At 32.4% G+C, this 26,016-nt stretch overlaps 1 protein-coding gene across 2 annotated transcripts in view; it reads left to right on the top strand.

Moving 5' to 3' along the window:
* The window catches only part of LOC117109580 (CD63 antigen-like), a 28,273-nt gene extending 2,849 nt beyond the window's left edge, over positions 1-25,424 (top strand). The window contains exons 2-7 of one of the 2 annotated variants that reach the window (XM_033251948.1): positions 13,863-14,051; positions 16,005-16,175; positions 18,720-18,848; positions 19,608-19,691; positions 22,285-22,400; positions 23,826-25,424. In XM_033251948.1, coding sequence (XP_033107839.1) covers positions 13,863-14,051; positions 16,005-16,175; positions 18,720-18,848; positions 19,608-19,691; positions 22,285-22,392 — 681 coding nt within the window. In that variant the 3' untranslated portion in view covers positions 22,393-22,400; positions 23,826-25,424. The remainder of the gene's footprint in view (positions 1-13,862; positions 14,052-16,004; positions 16,176-18,719; positions 18,849-19,607; positions 19,692-22,284; positions 22,401-23,825) is intronic. The other variant, XM_033251949.1, reaches the window with a different exon arrangement.
* Positions 25,425-26,016: the final 592 nt, after the last annotated feature.

The following is a 26,016-nucleotide window of genomic DNA, read 5'->3' as shown; positions in this document are numbered from 1 at the left end:
GAAAATTATTTTGGGGGAAATCCCCCATCTCCCCCCCCCCTCCCACTGGCGCCACCACTGCTCGTGTAGGTGCAAAAACAAAAAAATTGCAAATTTTAGCAATGAGGCAGGTAGTCAATATAAATATTTGTAAATGATTTGTATAAAAAAAGTACTATACATCATAACAATCATGGCAACTATTCTCTTTTTTTTTTCAGTCTCAATGATACTTGTTTATTGCAAAGGAATGTGTTGGTACCTGTCATAGTACCATGCTTTAAACAAGCCCTTATAAACATGAAGATTCTCTCCTGATTATATCTTGTTTTTTTTATTTTTATGTTTTATGATGCATGATTTTGCAATGCAATTTGGATGAATGAAGATGCATGATCTAAAATAAAACCTGCCCTCGATTGATCAGTGCTCCTTAATTTGATGTACAATGTTTACGCATACTGTAATGCGAGATGATAAATAGCGCGTTTCAGATTTTCTTGACAGTCAACACCTTTCAATATTTATGATCGTAAATCATTTCAAAACTGTGCTAGTATAGTTAGTACTGATTGATGTCTACTATACACATTCATATCTGAAATGAAAGAAAATTCCTGAAACATACACAAGGAAAATTTTCATGAAACTGAGAGAACTGAAATGCCAGGATTACAGTCTCAAATACCATGAATCTGCAGTAAAACCATGTGATGTTCAGTCACCATGTTTATCCTATATATATTTAATTTTTGAATTTCCACAACCTTTTTCCCTACCAGTGTTTAAACCTTCCAGGTAACTTCCTGTACTTCCTGTAGTATTTCTTTGATTCGGTTGTGCCTTGTGAGAATGCAGGATCAAAAGGAAGCAGCCTTAACCTCAGAGGTTGTTGCCTTTATAGTACCAACACAAAGTGTTAGTGAAAAAGAATCACCCTTTAATAAATTCACTACAAGTCCCATATGATAACCAGTGGTGGATCTAGGAATTTGAAATAGAGGGGAGCCCGGGGAGGGACCTACTGTATCACAGATGGAGGGTCTAGAGGATAAAAATAAAATTATGGCACCTCAAACTAAATGGCCAAAAATAGCTTGTTCTCAGATTTGAACATAATTTTCTTTTTTTCTCCGTTTTTTTTAAATTTTGATAATTTTTTTGGGGGGTTGGAGGAGGAGGAGAAGGGACAGCAGTCCACCTGCCCCCTCCCCGCTTTTGAATCCACCGCTGATAACCTCACATCAGTATTGCCAAATTACAATAAGAATTTTTGAAATAATGAAAGGGACCAAAACCAACACTATCAGAGCACGCTTTCTTGAATCGTAGACTAAAGTAAATTTTAGTAAACTTTAAAGAACTATCCAGGTACCAGGCAGTGGTTCTTTACCTCCCTGTGTTAGATACTACTAACCTACTAACAGTATTTGAAAAGGTATTTCATATCCAACCATGCATGCTATATTAGCTTTACCTACTGGGGTTTTTCCAGAATGTTTTGAGGTCAACTGATCTATTTTCTTCACCACCAAACCCTTAAATTTTATCTAATGCCTTGAATTTTATTTTATTAATTCTTCATGACAAAAATGAACAAAATAGTCTGAAAACCATTCTTGAAAAATTCATACAATTATTTTTTAAAATACTTTTGAATTATTTTTGAAAAAAAAAATTATTACTAGCATGTGATCTGAATTTAAAAATAGCATTAGACGAATTGCAGGCTTTATGTGTGTTTAAAGAGCAAACAACCACCATGTATTCATAACACTTTCCTTGTTGATTTAATATAAAGCAGCTTCGTAATTTATAGTCAGGTGACTTGAGTATTAAACCATATCCTGATACACTGTAATAATCACATGACATGGATACTATACTGTATGCCATGTTGTAATACTATATTTTATAGCCAGGGTACAGTGGACACACGAACATTTGATGTCAATGCACATTTTAACAGCTTAACAATATTTACCACTATATAATTATATTACCATATTTTATTTGAAATTCATGTTTTATTAACAAGGTAACTTGAGTAAGGCCCTTAATTTCAACTTTCTGAATAATAAGCCCAGGATTTAATTTCTACGATAGACTGTCAGCATTGATATTCCACCATAAAATTTTGTCATGATACCCTAGGCGTATACAGTAATACAACGCAATATTTATCGGATAACACTTTTATAACAGTGGCACACAATACCTAACAGTGTGCATCCAAAAGTAGGCAAATATATATAATCAGAAAGCAGCAAAAATATAAAATAAAATTCTTAATTAAAAAGAGATTTGTTTATTGATCATACCAAGAAACAACTTGTCAGTTTAACTCTTTATAATTTACATCATAAGACTATTATTCTTCAACTTAAAATTAGGAATCGCATATACCAAATGTTAGTTGTAAAAAAAAAAATCATTAGCTTTGCTTGGCCTAGATATTGACAATATGGCAGGCAGGCAGGCGGCTGCTACTTATATATCCTACAGCTTAATGATACATGCAGTAGCCCAACCAGATCAATGTCTGTTAAAGAGGTAGTAATTTACTAAAAATGACTAGCAAAAAATCGTTGGGAATATAATGCCATAATAGTGTCAATAAGAATATATTTTTGCTTCCATGTACATTAAAAAAATAAAGCCAAAATCAGACAATTTTCATAAGGTGTCCATCAAAATTGATACAAGTCCGGTTATTGTGCAAGCCTAAGCCTAGCACCTAATGCAGTAGCCTGTATAATTCTCTCCATCACCTCTTATGCTTCACTTGGTAAAATATGGTATTTATTTATTATTATTTATTATTATTATTTTATGAATACTGTATATTAGAAGAAAGCATAAAACAAGAAATGTCTAGGAGACTGCGTTATAAAAATGAAACTTCTGTGTTTATCATTCATACTGTATAATTACATTTTCAGAATGTCTGGATAACCTTTACCATTTCAGTGGTAATGATATAGACATTATTTTTGTCTAGACTACAGTGGTAATAGCATGTTTTTATCTCATTTAATGCATATTCAATAGACCCATAAAAAATTATTTTATTCTTCTATATTGTCTTCTTTTTTTATTATTATTATTATTATATTCTCATCCAACATCTGTCTTTATTGACAAAGGAAATGGATGAACATAATTTATTTTATTATATACTCTTTATATTGATTTAATGTGTATTTTCTAAATTGGAAATTATAGTTTTAGAATTTGAACTCAGGACCCTGTAATTTGAAGGGGAGCATCTTATCACCGTACCGTATACTTTGAGAAACATAAATTGGAAGCCTTTATTTCAAAAAGGAAGATTTTAAAAAAAATTAGATATTAATACATTATAATAAAACTGAGGAAATGGTACCTACTTACAGTATAAATAAACTACATTAATTTAATTCTTTAGTATTATTATTATTAATACTACGCTAACTATTAATACAAATCTTTTAAATATAGTACTTGTCCCAATGAATTTCCTTTTAATGGATGAATAAAATATATTATGTTGTATCAAGTACTGAATTTTATCTGATATACTTAATATTTATGGTATGTTTTTTAGATATATTTCTTAATACCACTTAGTTACCATTTTTATTATAAGTCACCGGTGTACGCATATATACTGTAGTAGGGGAATTTAAACATACGGTTATGCAGTCTAACCGTAACTTACAAGCTTTAAGTTGGTTCTTTACTTACTACTAAATATTAGCAAATTAATGCAGAATAGTGTGCCTCATTTTCCTCATCATGAACAAGAATAGTTGCCATAATGTACATTGTTTAAACTTGCATGAATTTTTAGTTTCGAGTTTAAACAGTATTATTATTATTATGATTGTTAAAAAGTGAATTAGATGATGTACACACTGACTGTAGTCCTACTGAAAAAAGAAGTTTCCTGGTTTCTCTTTCGCTAAGGTACAGCTAGAGGATTAGTAAGTAGATAATTCTGTACTTAGTATCAGGCCAAGGCTTGTCTTGTTCTGTACCATTATACCATTTATTACCATTACCAGTTTATCACAAAAGGATGGCATTTATATTGCTCTACTCATATGTGTAGTAGGTAGCTGTTTGAAGAGTATAAAGGTAAACGGCTGTAAAACGTATGAATGACCGTGTAAGCCGTAGCATTATTGAAATAAATTGCTAATGAAAGTGGTCACTGGCCCTCTGCTATAGAGAGTCACCTTTCACTATGGTAGGGACATAAGTACTGCATTCCAATCCAGCGTCCGACATGTCCGACGAAGGAGTCTAAATCCTAGGAATACTTGTATTTTAATTCAAACATCCAACAGTGTAACCAGCATAGGATGAACATAAATATATAATAATATGATAAAGATAAAAAGCAAAACATTACACAATCATTAAAGAATCTAAAAATTATTTTCCACAGATACATAAATATTGAACATAACATTTTTAACCACTTCAAACTACAGTTAACCACATGGTCCTGGCTGCAAGTTATGGTGTCATATAATATGCCTGGATGTTTTCCCATCACTGTAAACAACTCACTAAAAGCCTTCCTTTTAAATGTGAAAGATTATAGAGCATAATTCCACTCCATAGAGCCATGCATAATGAGACTTCATAAAGCATCTTGTATATTATTATTTGCAACTTGCTAATCATCAACAGTGTCATCCACTCTGTCAGATCATAATGAATATTTAATTTCATTTTTAAGAGTCGCCTGCATCTAGGGTAACTGTTTACATTATGCTTATGCTCAAATTTGTATTCTATTTTAATTGTATCCAACAGTGGAATAAAGAATAACAGTTGAACTTAAAATACTGTATACAGTAATATTAATAAATTTTAGGCAATCATCAAATGTCATACATCTGGTGTTGAATATCAAATTTGAATAGAATGTTATCATCATATCATAATCCTATTTGTAGTTGCATATAGCTGTAGGCATACTGTACTCCTGCATAAACACATGTCATGTCATGCCAGTGTCACAATCCTTTGCGTTGTTATTGATTAGAAAGAATAACCATTACAGCTGATACCATTAATATAATTATATGTCCAGAAATATAATCATCCCCAACCAAGAAACTCATGATCATTTTTCAGTATGTGGTATCTTCGATTAATTAGCGACTGACACACACATGTTTGTATATTTATCTATCAGAGTGACAGTTAATTTTATTCTTATTGGATTCGGTAACCAATAGACTGCTGTTTTCATTCAATAGACTTCATGTGCCTTCCAACTGAATGTCGTCCGCAACTTTGTACTCTACAATCACAGTATGTTCAAATGATGATATACAGTACCGATAATGCAATTCCTCTGAGCCATTACACAAACCCTAGAGAGAATTTTTAATGCATGTGCAATTTAGAAAACTGAAGCAGTTGCAGAGCCAACAACTAGGATATTAATTCCATTAGCTAAATAGTGTTAGCATTTTCTACTGCAAATATAGGCTAGAGTACTGTATGTTTCAATATGCAATATGCTTTTTTAAAATATTTTTGGAGGCTATAGTGCAGAGCTTATTCAAAGGTAGTTTCGAAGAGACTTTAAATACCAAAAATTTAGGTTGATCTTTGATAAGTGGAATGTATGAAGTATTTTTTATATTTTTCAAATGATAATTATGAGAAATCTTATGATTGTACCAAGAATTGAAGATGGGAACTGTAATGAAACATATATTATACTCTATATGTACAGTATTTGGTAGTGCACTGTAGGTTTCAGTTGCATCAAATCAAGCATCTATCTAATTGTAGGTGTTACAATAGCGGGGGCCAATAGGATTTCAAGTTTTTTAGGAGAATAAGTCTGCATTTGAAACCCTTGATCCTTCCAAGGAAAGTGGCCACTTCAACTAACACTCTCAGCATTCCTGTTAATTAATAATTAATTGTGAGATTGTTTATGTCTACCTTTACTTGCTGGTTATAGCAATATCTGTTCATATCTTATTTTTTAATGTAGTATTAAAGATAGTAAATGAAGATCTTGTTATTTATGCTTAGCAGCATTTCTGTAATTGCAATTTGTTTAGTATTTTTATTTGGTTGTTTATAACAAAACAATTAGCAAAGTGAGAGCAATAATGATAATTTACATGTATAATAATTGAATTAATAATAATAATATACTTTATTTTTACATAGATACACTTGATTCATCCAAATGTGTTTTCCGTCAAGGCTGTGCAAGGCCATTATAGTAACAAAATATAAGGAAAATTTATAAAAAAGTAAACAACAAAATGAAACCCACATCTATACAAAATATGAACAAGTTGCAAAATATGAAAAAGGGGAGGAAAATAATAATATAATAATATGAGGATAAAAAAAATAGTAGCACACAAAAATAATCCTGTTTGATTAAGGTTTTCAAGGATAGAAACAAAATCATAGGTCAAAAGTTACGAACATTAACAATTTCGGTTTCAGAAACTTTATCATACAAAACAAATACTCCCATAAAAGTCATGTTACTTGTGGCAAAAAGACGTACTATTAATGATAAGACAACATATCAAATTTCAGTATTATATATATCTTGGCATACACATTAAATAACATACTTAAATACAATAAGAACAAAATATTAAAGAAATATAGTAAACAATCAAAATGAAAACACAAAACGGAATGATGCCAAGCCAACAGAGTCGAATGCAATATTATTAAAATACAGTGTAAACAAAATAGAAATACATATTAAAAACATTGTACCGTAGATTATCAAGCATTAAAGTGGTATTATAATCATCATCATCAGTTTGAGCATGCTCAGAGGCTTACAGTAAGACAGACATTTTTCTTCGTAATCTACTGAATACAAAACAAACTCGGAAACAGAACCTAGTCAGCATGCTGCTGACTGGGTAAATAAATATAGATAAATAAATTGTTTGCTATAGTGCTGTGCAAACATACTGTAACTAAGAGGTGTGAGCCCTGTTCTGTTTGTATATTATAAAGTCATAACCAGCAATAAATCCAATTTAATATCTCTTGAACCTCACATACCATATGGTGATTGAAGCAAACATATACTGTAAAAAGCATTTTATAGCGAAGATAATGCATTCACATTATGTCCTATAACAAATCCCTAATTTTCCTTGCTGTATAGTGCTGTAAGCATGAGTCTTAAAGATTTTGTACATTTGATATTCAAAGTTACAAAATAAATAATATGGGAATGGTATAACTCAAAACATTAAGAATAAAATCTTTCCTCGGTATTTACTTTGACCATCTTCAGGGCTTCCCTCTCTTTTGGTTTTGTATTTAATTCTTTTTTTTTTTTTTTGTGGACTTCGGCTATGGAGCGCATAGTGACGATTTTGTATTATGCCAGTGTTCTTGCTAGCTATATTTTAGTGTGGCGCTTGGACAAAAAAAATGAAATGACCACCATACTTAGACATAAATAACAAAGACTGCACCTGCTTAAAATATCAGCGTCACGCTAAAATGTACAGTAAATTTTATAACTACCGAAGTGTGGCAAAGCAGGCAGTTCCACAATGTTTTCATTTCTCTATATTATTAATTATACAAAAACGACAATGCTTTATTATTCACCCTTTAGAATTTTACGCCCCACCCTTTAAATTTTGAGGACATTTTTTGAAATTCCACCACTCTTTAGAAGTATATCGCCATTTCCATTACCATTGTATATTATGAACACATATTTTATAGATTTAATGTAATTTCTTATTTCCTAGCTCATTCCAAAATTTATTAGTGGTTTAATAATGATTATTAATCTTGGCTTAATACTTATAATGCTCAATAATTTTATTAATGGGAAAATACCAGGTTTACTGTATGCTATGAAAAACACAATTAGGAATTAATGAGATCATTTTGACTGCATGGGAATTTACTCACTAATTTTTTGATTAAAATGGGTTTTTTTTTATTACATTTATTATTATATGGAAAATTCTAATTCAGAGATGATAATGCATCAGAATTGAGTTTTCATGCATTAGTGAAGATATTGGTTCTTTATAATATGAAACAATTTAAACTCTTCTTTACAACAGAGAAACAAAGCTTACGGCTTCTAAAATGAACATTAAAGTAAAAAATTTAAGTTAATATGGCTTCACTTTCTGTATATGGAGTCGCTTTCATTTTATTGTGAGCATAAGTACAGTAAACTTATAGTGCTAATAATATCAAGGGTCATAGTTCAAGCTCAGCAGTTCAATCAATATTTATATTAGTAGGGATGTGGACTTATATTTCTATAGTGCCTTCCACACTAAATATTGTCTCATTTTAAAACATGTTTACTTGTCCAAAAAGAAAAGAATCCTATTAAAAAACAGCAATCAAACAGAACCACACACCAAATGGTTTAAGGCCAATTCAGACAGCATCATAGTCGAAGCCCGGCTTGATTTATCGTCAGGGACAGTCTTGAGGTCATTGTGAGAATATTAAATGCAATTGTCACTGACCCAGACTTACGTGCATCAGTGTTTTAACTCACACAATATTTTTAGCAATGTTGTGCAGGCCAGATCAAACTTTTTGGAGGGCCAGAGTTGGGCCGGGGGTTGAATACCGGGGCCTAAGGGATCAAATGCAATTAATGACAGGTATTAATAATTGGGGTTAATTAGTTGCCATGGCAACAAATGGCTGATACCCGATGTTTCTAGGTTCGCAATGAATAATATTACTAGTTAAAACAACTGTGTGATGATAATTTTTGCTATATTAAGTATTGTTTCTGGGTTTTTTTTTAAATGATTCAGTACTTAATATTTTTGGTGCTAATTACCTAATGAAATAAAAGCACTAATACTATTATTGTAATTCACACTTTACTGCTGTAAATACTATACATTTTGTGGGGTGATTTCAGAAAAAAAATTTGGATTTATATAGTAGCTACTAGCACTTCATTGAGTTTATAAATTACTTAGTGTGTAGTTTCTATATGAAAATTGAAATATATGTTAACTCCAGGTTTTCTCAATTGTTTATGTTCAGATGCAAAATTAAACCACATGAAAACGAATGATGAAAGGTACTGCAGTAAATTTGAGTTCATCTGTTATTGTTAAAGATGTATTGTCCCTTGAAAATGACAAAGTATCATAAAACGTAATTATTAAATTATATTGCTCATTTTGCATAAATTATTTACTTCAGCATAGAAATTAATGAATTTAAAAATTGTGTACCCTGAATTTAAACTGGATAATTATTAAAACAAAAATAACACTTCCAGTGACTGGAAGTGTTTCCATCATTTTTAGCTGTAAAATTATGGGTAAACATTTTTTAAATACAGTAATTTTTGTGTTCAAGTTTGTAGTTTTTATATTATTCAAAATGAGCAAGTTAATTTTTTAAATGATTTTGGATTTACCTGTAGTTTTGATACAGAAAGTGAAAGTGTGCCATGTGTTTCTCAAATCAGAGAATCACTTTCTCACTCGTGAATCATTCTGTTTTTAACCTAAAAAAACTGGTTTATTCATGTTATTTTTCATTGACTCTTGCCAAATATTCTTTTTTTCAACCTAAAAAACTGGTGGTATTGTTATTTTTCATTTTATACTAAAGTGGTTAGATTATTTATTACTGATTAACTATAAAAGCTTGTTTTGAATTTAAGCTCTGAAGGTATAATCTCACTTTCTATTGTTTGACTCCTACCAGTATCATGCATGATAAATTCTTCAGCGATCCTGATTTAATTTTGACAATCAAACCATGTAACCTTCTATGACTGTAATACCAACAAAGTCAGTTACTCAGTGTCTTTAACTACCAGTGAAATTAATTCAAGTTTGTGAATTATGCATTCAGTGTGATAGAGAAAAATCACATGACTGTAGACGCATAATAAGCAGATACTGTATGCCTTATGATATGGCTTCATCCCCTTGACTGCTGCTACACTTATTACTTTTCATATTCTCACATTAAAAATGTATGTTAGAGTACAGTACTTGAAGTGAAAATTATTACTCATACAAATTCATTAAGTTTTCATTTCTTTATTTTTGGTTTGCTATTATACAGTTATAATTATAATTAATGAAATTTTGCCACATAATATCTGAACAAATAAATGAAAATTAACAGTTTATATTTAAATCCATTTTCATGTTAAATAATTATAAACACGCAGTGGAGTTAATTGTCCTGTAGCAACATAATTTTGGGGCTGCCAAATTTGGTTCTCCATGGCTTCGGCCTCCTGCATTTGAGGAAATAAATATATTATTATAATTTTGTTGAATTTTGTGTACTTGACAAGTACACAAAATACAACATTGTGTACTTGGCAAGTACACAAAATACAACATAATAATAATAATATATTTATTTCCTCAAATAAATATATTATTTTGTGTATGTTCACCATTTGATTGTAATTCATTCATTCATTCATGTTTTTATCTGACCAGAGTATTACAATATAATAATAGAGTTCTCATTGATTAATTTCTCATGCATACAGTACTACAGCAACAGTTGTTTGAGCCTCTATTATTAGCCAAGTTAATTTTCGCCCTTCGTAATCCATTTAACTTTATCCATATTTTAAGTCACAAACCAAGTATTGAACATTCTGTACATATCTATAAGTTTATGTTAATTATTTGACCCAATTTATGTGCAGTTTATTTTGTGGTTGCCCTTGTCCATTGTGAATTTTGTAATAAAAAATTTTGTGTTAAGGCTTTTCATGTGAAACTGCTTTTGTAAATTGACTTGATTACACTATTTATCAGTGATTCTAGGCCATACACAAGGGCTTTAACAATGTTCCTTCACTATAGTATTGTCAACTACTGGAAGTTCTGAGATTTAATACCTATTTAAAGCCCCTTTATTTGACCCTATTATTCTACTACACAAAAGAAACAAGTTGAAAGGTCAAAAATCTTGAGCAATCAAAATGAAAATTAATTAGGCATTTTTCTAGAATATATTGGGGATATAATAAAATGGTCAAACAATTTAAAGAATTTGCATCTAAACAGGAAGTAAATAAATTGGAAAAAAAAAAAAAGAATTAGCAAGCAGCTTCCCCCAAATAAATATTTACTTATGTGAAAAATCAACATGTACAAAGTTCCTTTCAATGTACATAGAAAGTACAGTGTTCAGTGAGTTTCATATGAAATTTCAATTAGTTATGGCCTCACAATCTTACAAATTAAAATTGTAACATTATATATTGAGTGTTGTTCTTGTACCGCTTGGATAATCTGTCGATTTGAGACCCCTGTAATTCTGAGACCCCTCTAATACTAACCTAACCCTCTAATTGGAGACCGAACTCCGAGACCACACCCACATTTTCAGGTCCCAAAGGTGGTCTTAAATTAGAGGCGAACTGTACTTTGAAAACGGTCTCGAAAAAGAGGGGTCTCGAAAGGGTGCACTGTAGTTTTTTCCATAATGTTAAAGAACAGTAATATTCAGCAGATTTTCGTTATGAATATTCATTATTCAACAGCTTCATTTTTGACTGGCAAAACATTTGAAGCAAACTACAAAATGGTATATAGGTTACTTATGAGTCCCTTAATGTAACAAATAATAATAATAATAATAATAAAAATATTTGGTTTTTAATATATTATGCATTAATTTATGCCCTGCAAGGCCTCTATGCATTTTAAATTTGCTATACCTGAATATTATGATAAAATATTATTACCCAACCAAACTTCAGTAGATCTCCTTTTATTGTTGCTGTACTCTGAAAGGTCTATTTCACTTCTAGCTATTAATTAACTATATGGTATACATTGGCAAATTAAATAAATTAAAGTGCTCCCTATACAGTATTTACTCTTTTTCTTTTTACAACTTTGTACCTGAATACTGTACCAAATATAGACTATATAGAGCGGTGTAAACACCAATATAATATTAAGAGGAGAAATTGTGTATTAAGATAAACACATACACAAGATGGCCTAAACTCTCATTATGATGTGATTTACTAAGGAGTGGTCATGAGGAAAAAAGTCATGCAACTTTGTAAGGAATTGAACTTAGGACCTTGGGATTAGAAGGCAAGCATCTAACAACCAACATTTAGCACCACTATTTCTAATACCATTTGTATCTATGATGGTAAAATGGAGTGTTAGATACAATGTGTAGTTCCATTGAGTTAGTTGGAAGCTGTTCAGAAAACATTCAATTACACGTATATCGTATTTATTGGTATAAATGCCCCTCTTTGAATAAACACCTCCCTCTAATAAATTCTCCCACCAGAGCCTCATTTGGAATAAGTATATGAGTACGGTATTTACATATTCCATTTTACACCAGAAAAAACAAATGCCACCCACAAAAACCTTTCTCAACAATAAATGCACGGGAGAGCTTATTCAAATATATACGAAACCCTATTTTGATTACATTTAAATTGTGATACGATCAGAAGTAATTGGCATAATGATGTATCACTCCTCCAATCATATCTATTTATTGTTATGATGAAACATATTTTTGTGTGCTATATATTCTTGGTGTTATTGTTGATCTTTTTAATAACATGCATAGACATTACAAAAATAGGCTCCCAGCCTGTTTTTGGTTTTGAATTTTATCTTATGTTCTTCAATATGCCAGATGTGTGTATTATTGTAGTGTATCTGGATTTTTCATGCAAATTTTCTTTCATAACAATATTCTGTATACTACTATTATATTACACTAACTCTTGGGAGTTACCACATTATGTCATTTATATTGAAAAGTACTACCAGGTTCTAGAGGGCGTCCTTCAAGTGACGGTAGTAGTACCCATCATTTCTCCACCGGACTTACCCTTTTCCGCCATCTTTAATTGGTGCATCATGACATAGTGTCTATGGCCCTCCATGGGGACAGTAGACACAAAAACTGAACTGACAAGTCAAATCTACAAATGAAAAATGAATAACGAGAACAATTTCAAAATAATAAATGACACATAGACCATTAAGTCTTCTGCAACTAAAATTCAAATTTTGACCCATCTATATCTGAATATTGCTGTTTTTTTCCAAATTAATATTTTATGGTCAATTATTCATAAAAAGCAATTTGATGAATTTTGTGTAACGCTTCTATTTTAATAGATGAAAGTGTATTGGAGTTGGCACTCTAAATGTTTGTATAATAACTACAGTATGCTTAGATACTGATCAGGAAAGAGAAACTATATTGAAATACTGTCTACTCCATTCAGAGGTGTGCCTTAAATGTCTCCTTTAATAAATGGTTTTGTAATGCAATAATATCTGTGGATAAAAATAAAGTGGATACAAAAATATAGAAATCTGATCTTTTAAAATTACATTTGTACTAGTCTCTTATCCAGAAGTTGTTGTGTGCATATTCTAATGATGTTAATAAACACTACAGAAGCATACAATAATATGTAGGCCCGTAACCAGGGAAAGGATGTTTTCTTTAAGCTAAGTAACTCGGTAGTGTTCCTTTAATAAAAATTATGATGGTGAAAAAGGGGTTCAGCCAAATCCCAAAATCCCCTGGTTTTGTAGTGTTGGCTCTCTGGCGATTGATATTATTGCATTATGAACATTTTCTTACAGTTTAATCATTCTTGCTTATAATTATTTGTCACTATATTTTTATTATACTTATAATTATTTTTGTTGTATTGTTATTATTTTCATAATTTTTAAAAATTATTGTTATTTTAATTTGTTATATCGTACTGTACCTACATATTCATATTTAAATGATAAGCATTGCACTGTTTTTTAATTGTAACTATATAATAAATGTATATTTATTTTGCTCTTCATTTTGTAAACTTACATCTGGTTTATTTTCAGATTTGCGGCCTTGCATTGATCATCGGTGGAGTATTAGTTCTGAGGAACTACAACGAATATGTCAAATTTACCGGTGACCTGGGTGATACGATACCAATCTTAATCATCGTGGTCGGCGGCATCATCTTCATCACAGGTTTCTGCGGCTGTTGCGGTGCAATCAAAGAGAGCTACTGTATGGTTTCTACTGTAGGTGCCATCAATAAGAGAATATTTTAAGTTTTCTTCACACTATCAAAGTGACCAAAAAAAACGTGATATACCCATATTTGGTTGTAATATGACCATATTTGGTTGTAATATGACATCATCGTGACCATGTTTGGGCACATCACACACATTTTTGTCACATAACATTTTATATTGTGGACAGAGCATAAAGCTCTGTCACTATCAAATTTTCTTCGACAAAAAAAAACTTGTAGGCCCAAATATAGTCATGATGTGCCTATATATGGTTAGGATAGGATACCATCATGACCATATTTAGGCATGTCACATGTTTTTTGACTCAGACAGCGTCGTACGACACAGCCCGACGCGATTCGTCGTTGGGGACAGCCTTGAACCGCCGTGAGAAATATTAAACATTTTTAATATTCTACGACGCGACTGCCCCCTACGCAAACCATCGCGTCTGCGACTGCCCCCTACACAGACCCGACGCGACAACAATTTCCGTCGAGCTGCGTCGTAAGACGCTGTCTGAGTTGGCCTTAAGACAACAGATTGGGATGGTAACTTTATTTTGAAGCAACATGTCTAGTGTGAATTGCTTCTTAACTTTTTATTGTTGATCCTTATCGTCATAGTGTAAACCAGCATTAACAGGATGATTTTTAGCTCTTTTTTAATAAGCTCCTTGTGGTTGCATATATGGTGTTGTGTATCCAGTGGTAGTAATTATTATCTGTGCCTTGTTATAGGTTTCTAGATGGCGCAAAAGTACTAGGTTATGTTTGTAGTATAAATTAGTATTTCTATGGAGTGTTGGAAGCATTTCAATTATCATAATGCATGTATTGCCAAATGTTTCCATGGAGATTGGAAAAATATGTTTACTTCTAAAGAATAAGACATACATGTAATATTGTGAAAGGATGGCAAATCATTGTGCTGAATCTTCAGTGCATGACAAACATTAAACGTCCAACAAATTGTTTTTGCCACCTTCATCTGGTGGTATCATAGTCTTGTAATCCATGGAATAAATTCCTACATTGTCACATTGTGTTCATCCCCCTAAAAACATTTTGTTGTTGTAGGAAGATCACCATTCTCAAATTATGCCTACATACCATATATAGGCACATCATGACCATGTATGGCATACAACAGTTTTTTTGTCAAAGAATATGTTTCAGAGTAGAGTTTTAGTGATTGCATAATTTTGGTCTTGTAGCATAACTAGCCATATCTACAGTATAAATTTAAGGGATAATCATAGGGGTATAGACTGGTTTAATTAGGGGTGGGGGTGCAAAAATTGAGATGCCTAACTGCCTTTTCCAATGAAATCTTAATGGTCATTATCAGTTTTTTAACTTGCTGAGTGGAACTAATTTGCTGTTATAGGCGTACGTCTACACTCGCTGCACCGCCCTCCCCCAGCGTGCGCTCATGCGACTGGAATGAGGTCATAAATTGATTTTTTAGTACTTGAGCGTAATTTTGGTGCGCTGTAAGTTCTTAGTGGGGATAATTTATTCCCATTCCTCCTTTCACTCATTTCACACAGTCAAACTGTATGTGACAAAAATCATGCTCATATATGGGCACAACACACAAATTTGTCACATAGAATTTGATAGTGTAAATAGAGCCTTAGATACGCCACTGCAACCACTTGTTTGTACTCATGTAATAATAGAGAGCTTTCGATTGCACGACGATGGTAGGATGTAGAACATAATAACGTCACTAAAAGTCATCTGCGCATGTGAAAACATTAAGTTCTCCCGGTCGCGTGGATTTTAGAATGCAATTTGGTCAAATCTACATATGCAGAGAATGGAGGATGCCCAGTAGGATGGTCACGCATGAATGATTCCATTCTAGCGTCGTGTCATCGTGTAGTTGAAAGCTTCCTAATGGAATTCAAACAATGTTAACCCCATATGAAGATATTGTTTTAATATATAGTATGCCTGCATTTTGATCGTACTCTTGGTTGCTGAGGTTGGCATTGGAATTGCTGGATTTGTTATGAATGATGAGGTTAAAGATCAAATCACAGAAAACATGGACGCCACCATGAAAGATTATCAAACAGTGAACGTCACCAGAGACCTGTGGAATGATATGCAAAAGAATGTAAGTACAGTGTATATATATATATATATACATATATATGCATGAAATTCTCACATATATATATATATATATGCATGAAATTCTCACTTTATACCGTCTATCTTTTTCTACCTTTGCAGCGTTTCATTTTTTGTTTGCTGGTGTTTTCTATTTTTGTTTGCATCGTTTCCATTTTTGTTTGCATCGTTTCTATTTTTGTTTTCATCGTTTCTATTTTTGTTTGCAGCGTTTCTTTTTTGTTTGCAGCATTTCTTTTCTGTTTCCATGATTTCTTTTTTGTTTGCAGCGTTTCTTTTTTGTTTGCAGCATTTCTTTTTGTTTGCAGTGTGTCCCTTGTGGGCCATCGTAGTTTTCCCATTTGCCTTTTAAAGTTTATATATTATTATAAAGAATCTATTGAGATCCAGCGGGCCGCCACTGATGCACGGTAGAGATTGCATCTTTAGATCTCCGATCTTGTTCACAAATTCACGGACTAGTGCTGTCTCATAAGATTTTCGTAGGACGCGTTAAGAATGACAAAATATTCTCTGTATCTACTGGAACCGAGCCACATAGCTTGTATTCCACTATTTGCATTCACACCTGGGCTGTGTATATATATTGCCTTGGTTTGGCTCTGTAATCATTAGTGGTCGTGGGACTAGTTTGGGCCCTACCTAAGCTGGTCGAATGTTTCGTTCGGTTCTACCCTAGCTGCACTGATGAGGCCTGGAAGGCCGAAACGGATCCATCTGCAGATATTGGGATTCCTTCCAGTGGATGCTTAGTTTATTTTGTCATTCTGATCGGATTTTCTCTACTGTTCCGTTTTAATTTGGGTGAGACAGTCCTAGGCTTGATTGGTAAAATTAACAAATACTCACAAAATAATAAGTGGGCAGTCTTCACATGCAATGGGTGATTGGTTGGATTGGTTGTTGCTGGGCAAAAAAATCCTACAGCATGAAAAAGCAGGTTTAGGCAAAGGCAAAGCAGCTCAACAAAGCTGTGAAAACTGACATTGGCAGATCCTTCCTGAACTTGGTTAAAAAACACTTTCCTGTAGGCAGTACACTTCACAAGCTATTCAACAAAAATAAAGTCAAAGTTAGCTATAGCTGTTCTAGAAACATGGGAAACATCATTCAGTCCCACAACAGCAGAATTCTTCGCACTAAACCACAAGAACCATCTAAACATGCAACTGCCGAAAGAAAGGTGAATGCCCCCTCTCAGGAAACTGCCTCCCATCTTCAATTATCTACAAAGCCACCGTAACCACAAATGACGACGTCAAAGAGTACATCGGACTCACAGACAACACATTCAAACCCAGATTTAGAAATCATAAGCACACATTTAGCTCTCTGAAGCATAAGAACAGCACCGAATTATCAAAACATGTATGCAAACTGAAAGAAAGCAACACCCAATTCAACATCAAATGGTTCATAATTGACAAAGCTAAGCTGCACAGTACACAAACAAAACGCTGCAATCTCTGCCTTACAGAGAAATTTCACATACTTTATTCAAACAAACCATCAACTTTAAACAAAAGAACAGGGTTGCTTTCAAAATGCAGACACAGAAACAAATTCCTACTCAAGAATACGTAACACAATTAGCATATACACCTGCTGAACCTCATATATCTCCATTATCTTCCTATCCACTCACTCCTGAAGATTGCTGGTGCATGAAACAGCTAGAGTAAATTCACGCTTGACATAACCTTTCTATTATTATTATTGCACTCTCCATTTCCATTGAGCACTATACGTCGCTTATCTGGACAATCATCATTTTACATATATATATATATATATATATATATATATATATATATATATAGCAGGAGCTATCAAAATGTCTGTTAATTTTTTTATATTTTAATAAATTTGTGTTCGCAAGCCAACCTTCAATGTACATCGTTTTTTCATTGTATTTATATTGATTTAATATTTTTGTAGAAAGGCTTTTGCTACATCATGGCATTGCTTAGTTTTATGGTTTGTTACTGTATTGCCAGAGAATTTTTGTGTTTTATGGGTCTAGATTATGCTATAAAAGCAGATAAGTAAATGTATGCAGCAAATCCATCTGAGTGCATCTACAGTGCATTAGTTGTGTTGGAGGACTCATTCAGGAATTCGAGCAGAAGGTTCGCCAGAAAAGAGGGAGGGATTTGCTAGAAAAGGGGGTTTGCCTGAACCATAAAAACCCCCATGGGTCCAGAGGAACGAAACTTGAATGTTTCTCACAATTTGATATTGCATAATATAAAGTCATTGCATTACTAATACTAATTCATTTGTTAGTTTCCTTACAGAAGTATGCTCAGTTGTTATATATTTTTGTTATAACAATTACCTATTATTTTTGGTGTCCTCTGTTTCATTCTCTTTTTTGTCATCCTGACACATCTCTCATCATTCCATGATGTTCCCATGGTCACCAGTTTCCTTTCTGCTCCAGTCCTCTTCTCAGACTTCATCATTATTAACTTACAATATCTAGTATGATTTACAGTTTATGAATTAATTTAATTTGAACAATTAGCTGAAGTGCTGTGGTACCTACAACTACACTGATTGGTACGACGTGATTGGAGATAAGAAAGTCCCGGCTTCTTGTTGCATAGAGAAAGGCTGTGAGGTCAACCAAACCCCAAAAAACGTATATGAAGAGGTAAAAACCTTTATTTTGATTCATAATTGCTATTGTTGTTTTGCCTCGGAATGGTATTCCAAAAGCTGGTTTGAGCTGAATTGTGTTTGGCAAGGCAAAATCAACTAGTTGATGGTGTTTTCACATCAATAAATCTTAATGACGACGTATGCACAAACTAATTAATGCATATGATTGCCCCAAACGTGATTAATCCCAAAAATATGTCGCACTCGTGACATGTTCTGAGGTAAAACAACGTATCTGTAAATGTCGTTAATAATTTTGCAATAAACCAACGGTTGTAATTAAGAAATTTTATATAATCATAATGTCTATAAATATATAGTCCTGCAAAATTTCCAGAAGGGTACAACTATTTATTGTTAAGTTGCAAACTTGCAAGCTTTTGTTCTATTTATCTCGAAAAGTGAAAACTTCAAGTTACATTGTTTTGCCACGGAACGGCCATCCGACGTGTCTCTATGGAGACCATGTTGTTTCCTTGACATTTTTGTTTTCACAAAGGATCTGTTGATAATGCTTTGAAAGAGAGGTATATTGTACTTGAGTATAGTTTCTGCTTTGAACATTTCCAATTGAGAGTGGGGAGGGTGCTAATGGGGTGAAAGCTTTTGGGGAGGGGGATGCCGTGGTTGTCTAAATAACATTTGTTCAACCAGTAAATTTTTGGAATTTATTCTGCATTAAACTGACTTAATAATATATTTCATTCCTCATTGCATGTTTAAAATGACATGCCTTTGTTTGAATTCACAGGGCTGCTCAGAAGCACTGTTTAATTTTATCAAGGAGAATATAATAATTATTGCTGGCATTGCCATTGGTGTTGCAGTTATCCAGGTACGTCTACAAATAAATTTCCAATGAGTTTCATAAGATATGCTTGTATTTCATGTGTGTCATACATGTATATATGACATAACAGATATTGATCATTCCTAATAGTAAGCTAATTGTAAGCAGAATAATCGTTATACACAAGTTATCAATTTAAACAGATTGCTACAATGCATTTCCAATCAGTTTATTAGGATATGCTTGCTTTTCATCTGTCGTATGTCCTCGCAAAAAAGACGAGGCTTAAAATAGCAAATTATGATTTTTTTTTTTAAACAAGTGGTCGTCTTATACACGCGACATACACATTTTAGATTTTTAAATCATGTTCGTCTTTTGTGCAGGTTGTCCATAACACTCAAATTTACTACTACAATGAAGCTACTAAAATTTTAGAGGGCCTATGAATGAATGTAATTTTAAAATATTTTGATGAACATATAAATCTCATAAAATGGTATTTGGTAGATGCAGTACCAATACCATAAAAAACAACAAAAAGTATGAATTCAAACAGTGAAACAGTGGGGGGAGGGGGTTGTCCTAGGCACTCGATGTACAAAAATCGTTCAAAAATATTCAGTGCACAATACACTAAATTAGACATGCTTTTTTCTGATTTTAACAACTACAGTATTGTTGATATTATTTTAATGGTATTGACTATTGGCATTGCTTATAATGCAGTATTTAGCCCAGTTATTCATAAATGGGAATCATCCAAATACAGGTCCTAAGACACTTTCGAATGGATTTTTGGTTATGTGAAGAAATCCTATACCATGTCATGAATATAACTCAGATCCTGGAATTAAAGGCAAACATCGACCAAGCTAGTTTTCATCTGAACATTACAGTCATTCAGAAACTTGCTTTGAGATCCTTTTCAGTTGTTGCCATCTCGTACTTTGCAGGCGCGCATCCAGAGTCCATCCTGACTATGGGCGGATTCAGAGTTTCATACTTACTATGGCGACAAGTAGAGGGTGGAGTCGTGAGCGAAGAGAGCATAAAATTTTATGGTTCTATCAAATGGTAAAACAAATGTTGGGTGAATATATCCAACCTGGGTTGAAATTGGGCAAAAAATGCTATAGCAAACAAATATCATCGCAATCAAAATTTCAGACTCGAATCGAAAAGCCATAAGATATTAAAATATCATACACAATCCAAACAGGCTGAGCGAAGCAATATTGTTTAATTAAAAACTCTAAGGAACTTGCGTTAATTTGAAAAAATACATTGCGATTCTAAACAAATTAAATCAATACAGAATATGTGTTCATTCAAACATCTGCTTTAATTTTTTGGAAAAAAATACAAATACAACGAATGACTTACCATGCAGTGAGGAAAATTAATGTGAAAACTTTTATCCGGGCTCTACAATATTGTTAGCTTAGAATAGTGGATGTTTTTAGTTTAGTATCAGCAAATCAATATAATTATTCAATATTGATTTTAAAAGAAAAGCTAATAAAATATCATATCGCGTTTCGTTGAAGTCAATGTTTACAATGATGGAATTTCTGATCTAAAAAAATAAAAAACATATATATACTACAGCTGTTGTCTGATCTATCACCCACGACTAGAACCATGAGATGTTTTAAAATTATACTATTTTCTTATACTTTATAATCGGTCATGAGTTTTTATTCTGACACATAATGTTGGTATCACAGGAAAAATATCAAAGTGACACTGGAAAATCTGGCTTCCTAAGAACGCGGCTATTTACTAATATTATATTGTCTAAAATAACCACAGACACTTGGCAGAAATAACACCGACATTAAAAAATGGTTTTTGGAGTGTGTATGTATTAAATTAATTTTCTTGAATATAAGCCTATCCAGCATCTGCTTGAAAAATAGGGCAAAATATGCTATCATTTCTTTAGCATACGATTGTCATCTCATTCGAAATTTAAGATTTTTAACAATGAAAAGGCTATGAAAAGCCATGTGGTTCACTTTTGTAAGAGAATGAAATTCCACACATATTCCAAGTAGGCTGAGCAAAGCAATATTTTAAAATTTAAGAATTTATTTTTAACATTCAGATTGAATGGATATTTTTAGTTCAGTATCACAGCATATTAATATATTTATATATGTGTTCAATATCGATTTTAACAGAGGCAAACTATGCCGGTATTACTGGGGGGGGGGGGGGATTTGAATGTATCACTGGTATATCACACTTCGTTAGACACCATGTATCTACTCTACGCAATTCCTGTTTCACTGCCACGCCATGTTTCTACTCTATGCCATTCCTATTTCTCTGCCACACCATGTTTACTTTACACCATTCCTGGTCCACAGCTGCCACACCATGTTTCTGCTCTACACCATTCCTGTTTCACTGCCACACCATGTTTCTAATCAGTGCCATCCCTGTTCCACTGCAATTTTATGTTTCTACTCTACACCATTACCTGTTTCAATGTCACACCATGTTCCTACTACACACCTGTTTCACTACACCATGTTTTTACTGTACGCCAATCATGTTCTACTGCCCCACTTTTTTTTTCACTGTTTTACCATTTTTTTCATTCATGTTATCGCTTTTTACATCACTTTAGATTATTGGAATTTGGATGGCCTGTTGTTTCATGGGTCGCTGCCCATGCTGTCGTTGCTGTGGATGCGGTTACAATATTGCCTATACTGCAACTTCTACAAAACCATAGACAATACAGTACATTGCATAATTCAAATTTAAATGAGTATTAACAATATTAAATTTCATTGGAATCGGCATATTATACAAATACATTACTGTAGAATAGAAAAATATATAAAATACATATTTCATTCACATTAATTGGTAAATTTATAATCTGGTGAATTTTATTAACATGTCATGCATAGTTTTTTGCCATCCCTACTATCACTATGATCATGTACCATCTGCAGTCCATATATACAAAAAACAATACAAAAATATCTATATATATTTTTCATTCACATAAATATTGATAAATGTATAAACTGGTGAATTTTATTACCATCAAGTATCATGCATAATATTATGCCATCATTACTGTCACCATGATCATTTGCCATCCGGAGTCAATTTATACAAACTTAAAATACAAAATTATAAAGTACATATTTCATTCACATTACAGTAAATGGTAAATTTATAAGCTGGTGAATTTTATTAACATTAATCATCATGTATAGGTTTTTGCCATCCCTACTATCACTATGATCATTTGCCATCCGCAAGCCATATATACAAAAATATAATACAACAATATTTATAATGCATATATATTTCATTCACATAAATACCGGTGAATTTATTAACAGGTGAATGTCATTTAATATATAGGTAAATTTTATCAAAATGTATCATCATTATGGTGAGGCTTAGTACGACGGGCCAACAGCTCATTCCCCTACGTTCAGTAGTGAATATAGGGAACGAGACTGGGCTACATGTTTGTAGTTGGGCAAAGAAATTTATTCATGTTGGTCCCTTTCATGTGGGTTGGATGTAGATAAACTTGCGATGAATTTGGGGCGTGACTAAAGCTAACTGCGCTGGAAGAACTTCCCGTAGAGTAGAGGTGAGGCCTCCTATTGTTTATGGCATGATAATCTATCCAGTGATCAGACATTATAAACTATGCACTGAAATTTGGGCATTCACCATTATTATTTGCAAAGTCATATGTCATACCAATGAAAAAAAAAAAAAAATATTATTATCATCATCGCATTACCATTTTTGTTCCACTTCCGCACCATTTTCTCACTGTATGTTTGTGCCTCTGGGCCACCACTTTCCACTAAGGTGCAGCAGGCCTTTTGGCATCTTGTGGCAATTTGCTGAGCACATATGGATTGAAATTAACTCATGAGTATTATTTGCAGGGTTGATTAATACAGGAACTGAAGATATCTACCAACATGGGCAATGCAGCACCTTTAACCAAATATTGATCTCTCTATCCATTTGGTCGTCATGCTATAAATATTCCATATTTGGTCATTTGTAGTTCTACATCTTTAAAGACCTTTATTTTATACTAAAATCTTAAAAGATATATTATTACTTATTCCACAATCTCACAAGTCTATTAATATTTCTTGAATCAAATTGTTTTTTCGATAGATTATTGGTGTCGTGTGCGCTTGCTGTCTGATGAAATCGATCAAAAATGAGTATGAGGTTGTCTAATGCAAATGAATTTCTACTCATCCAATTCTTCAACAACTCTAAGCCAGCGCTGACAATGCTAACGTCGTCAGTCTCTCAACTACTCAATTCAAAACAGGATAATGTGACATTCTTTCAATCTGTTGTTCGGTGGACTATATTAAATACTGTTTTATAAGTTCAATATCAACTGTTAATATTGATTCTATGAACTTTATGGTATGGTGGTGGATGTATGTAATATTTCTCGACAAATAATAATACAGTGTGTCAGCATCTTCATATATTTTTGAGAAGATTTAGCAATGTAATTAATTTATTTTGGAATGCTTGTAGATGTGATGTATATTTAGTATAAACATAGTTCTATAAATATGTTTGATGTTGCATTTACTTGGGAGCTGGCAACCATATCCCGCCCATTCTAAACTTTTTGCTTTCATTTTTTATACTGATACAACTACTAGTTTACTGGATTGGAAACTTAAGACTTTGAGTAGAAAAATATAAAAAGGAAGGCCAATCGATGTGTTATTTTTGCTTAAAATTTAAGATTTCTGAAGCTAAAACTTTTTGTATGAGCATTGGTTTTTCCTGATACATGTATTTTGATGGTTCTGGCTCACTATATATATTATTGAAAAGTATTTATTCTTTCTAAATTTAAATAATGCTTGTTGTATTACTGTATAGACATTTTCTCAAAAGTGATATAATATCTTTTTTACAAAGGATAAAGCTTACATCATCTGTGTAGAGAAATTAGATTCGAAGTAAAAATGGTTAACTCATGGTACTAATTTTCTCTTTATAACTTTGAAATGTATGTATTTTTAAAAAAATACAGTACCCCACCTATTTCATTACCCTTTACACCCACCTCCTATCTAATAACCCATACACTCTTTATAGAACTATAGTTTATTTCTAAATACATTTTTATTAGGGACATATTATTTTATTTTTTGACTGACCTTTATTAGGGTGGTCCCAAAACAGTTGTTTGCATTGGTAATTATTGCATAAGTTAATTTTCCATACTTAATCCATTGAAATGTTTTGGGATTATTCTACATACTTAGTATGGTATTATCAAGATTCATGACTTGTTTCATACAATTACAGTACCCTTAATCCTCATATCCTTACCTTTTTTATAGCTTTGTAATAAAGCAAGAAGCCAAGGATAGATATTCTTAATGATAATAATTTTGAAGGAATAATTTATGAAAATGGCTTGTGTTATGTATTATTTCTGCTTACAAAAAAATAGAGTATATACTGTATATTGCTTGTTTGCCTTGAAAGATAAATTAGTTTTTAACCAAATGTTTAATAGAAATTAGATCATATTTGAGAAGGAGCAGATTAATATGTTAGTAACTGGCAAAGTTATATTTTTTTCTTGCTAAAGTTCTTGTGTTTGGTTGGTAAAATCTGTCGGTTGGTACTCTATTAGTCATGCTATGTTTTTCTGTCATGCTATGTTTTTCTTTCATGTTTCTTCAACTCTCATTTCTATATTAAAAGTATAAAACTTGGATATATAAAAAAGTGATTTTGTACTCTTTTGTCTAGTTTGTCTTAATTCGTGAGATAGATGCTTACGAGCTAATTAGTGATACCAAAGCGCCTCGAGGTTGTGACAACGTGAGGCGCTATATAATCCATAATAATAATAATTATTATTATTATTATTATTATTTAAATAATCGTATAATAAAATACAGCATCTGGAGAGCTAGTACTGGTGTCATTTTTAACCAGTTTACTAGGCCTTAAAATCGATTTGTCCCAGCTTAAACAATTTTATATTATAAGGTTATAATAACGTTAGATTTTTGTGCAGAAAACGTTTTTAAGGCCATAAAAACGTAGTAGTCTGGTTGTAAAACTTCTGAAATGAACTTTAGCGGGAAAAAAGTAAAGGAAAATTAATTTTTGGTTTTTCTGAATCAGCATACCCTATAGTGTCTCAGAAAAAAAATCCCCATGCCTAGGGCTTGGGCAATTTTTTTTACAGCACTTTGAAATTTTGACCTAAAATACCCTATTTTAAACTCTTTAAGATGGGGGTAGGGGAAATAAATTTATGTTTTTGGTCACTTTTACATATACTGTGGATATGAAATGCAACAACAACTTG

The sequence above is a fragment of the Anneissia japonica genome, unplaced genomic scaffold, assembly GCF_011630105.1.
Source record: "Anneissia japonica isolate Jap-2015-1 unplaced genomic scaffold, ASM1163010v1 scaffold287829_len2072220_cov186, whole genome shotgun sequence".
NCBI classification, from domain to species: Eukaryota; Metazoa; Echinodermata; class Crinoidea; order Comatulida; family Comatulidae; genus Anneissia; species Anneissia japonica.
The sequence above is the reverse complement of the archived record's forward strand: the minus strand, read 5'-3'. Positions and strand labels throughout refer to the sequence as shown.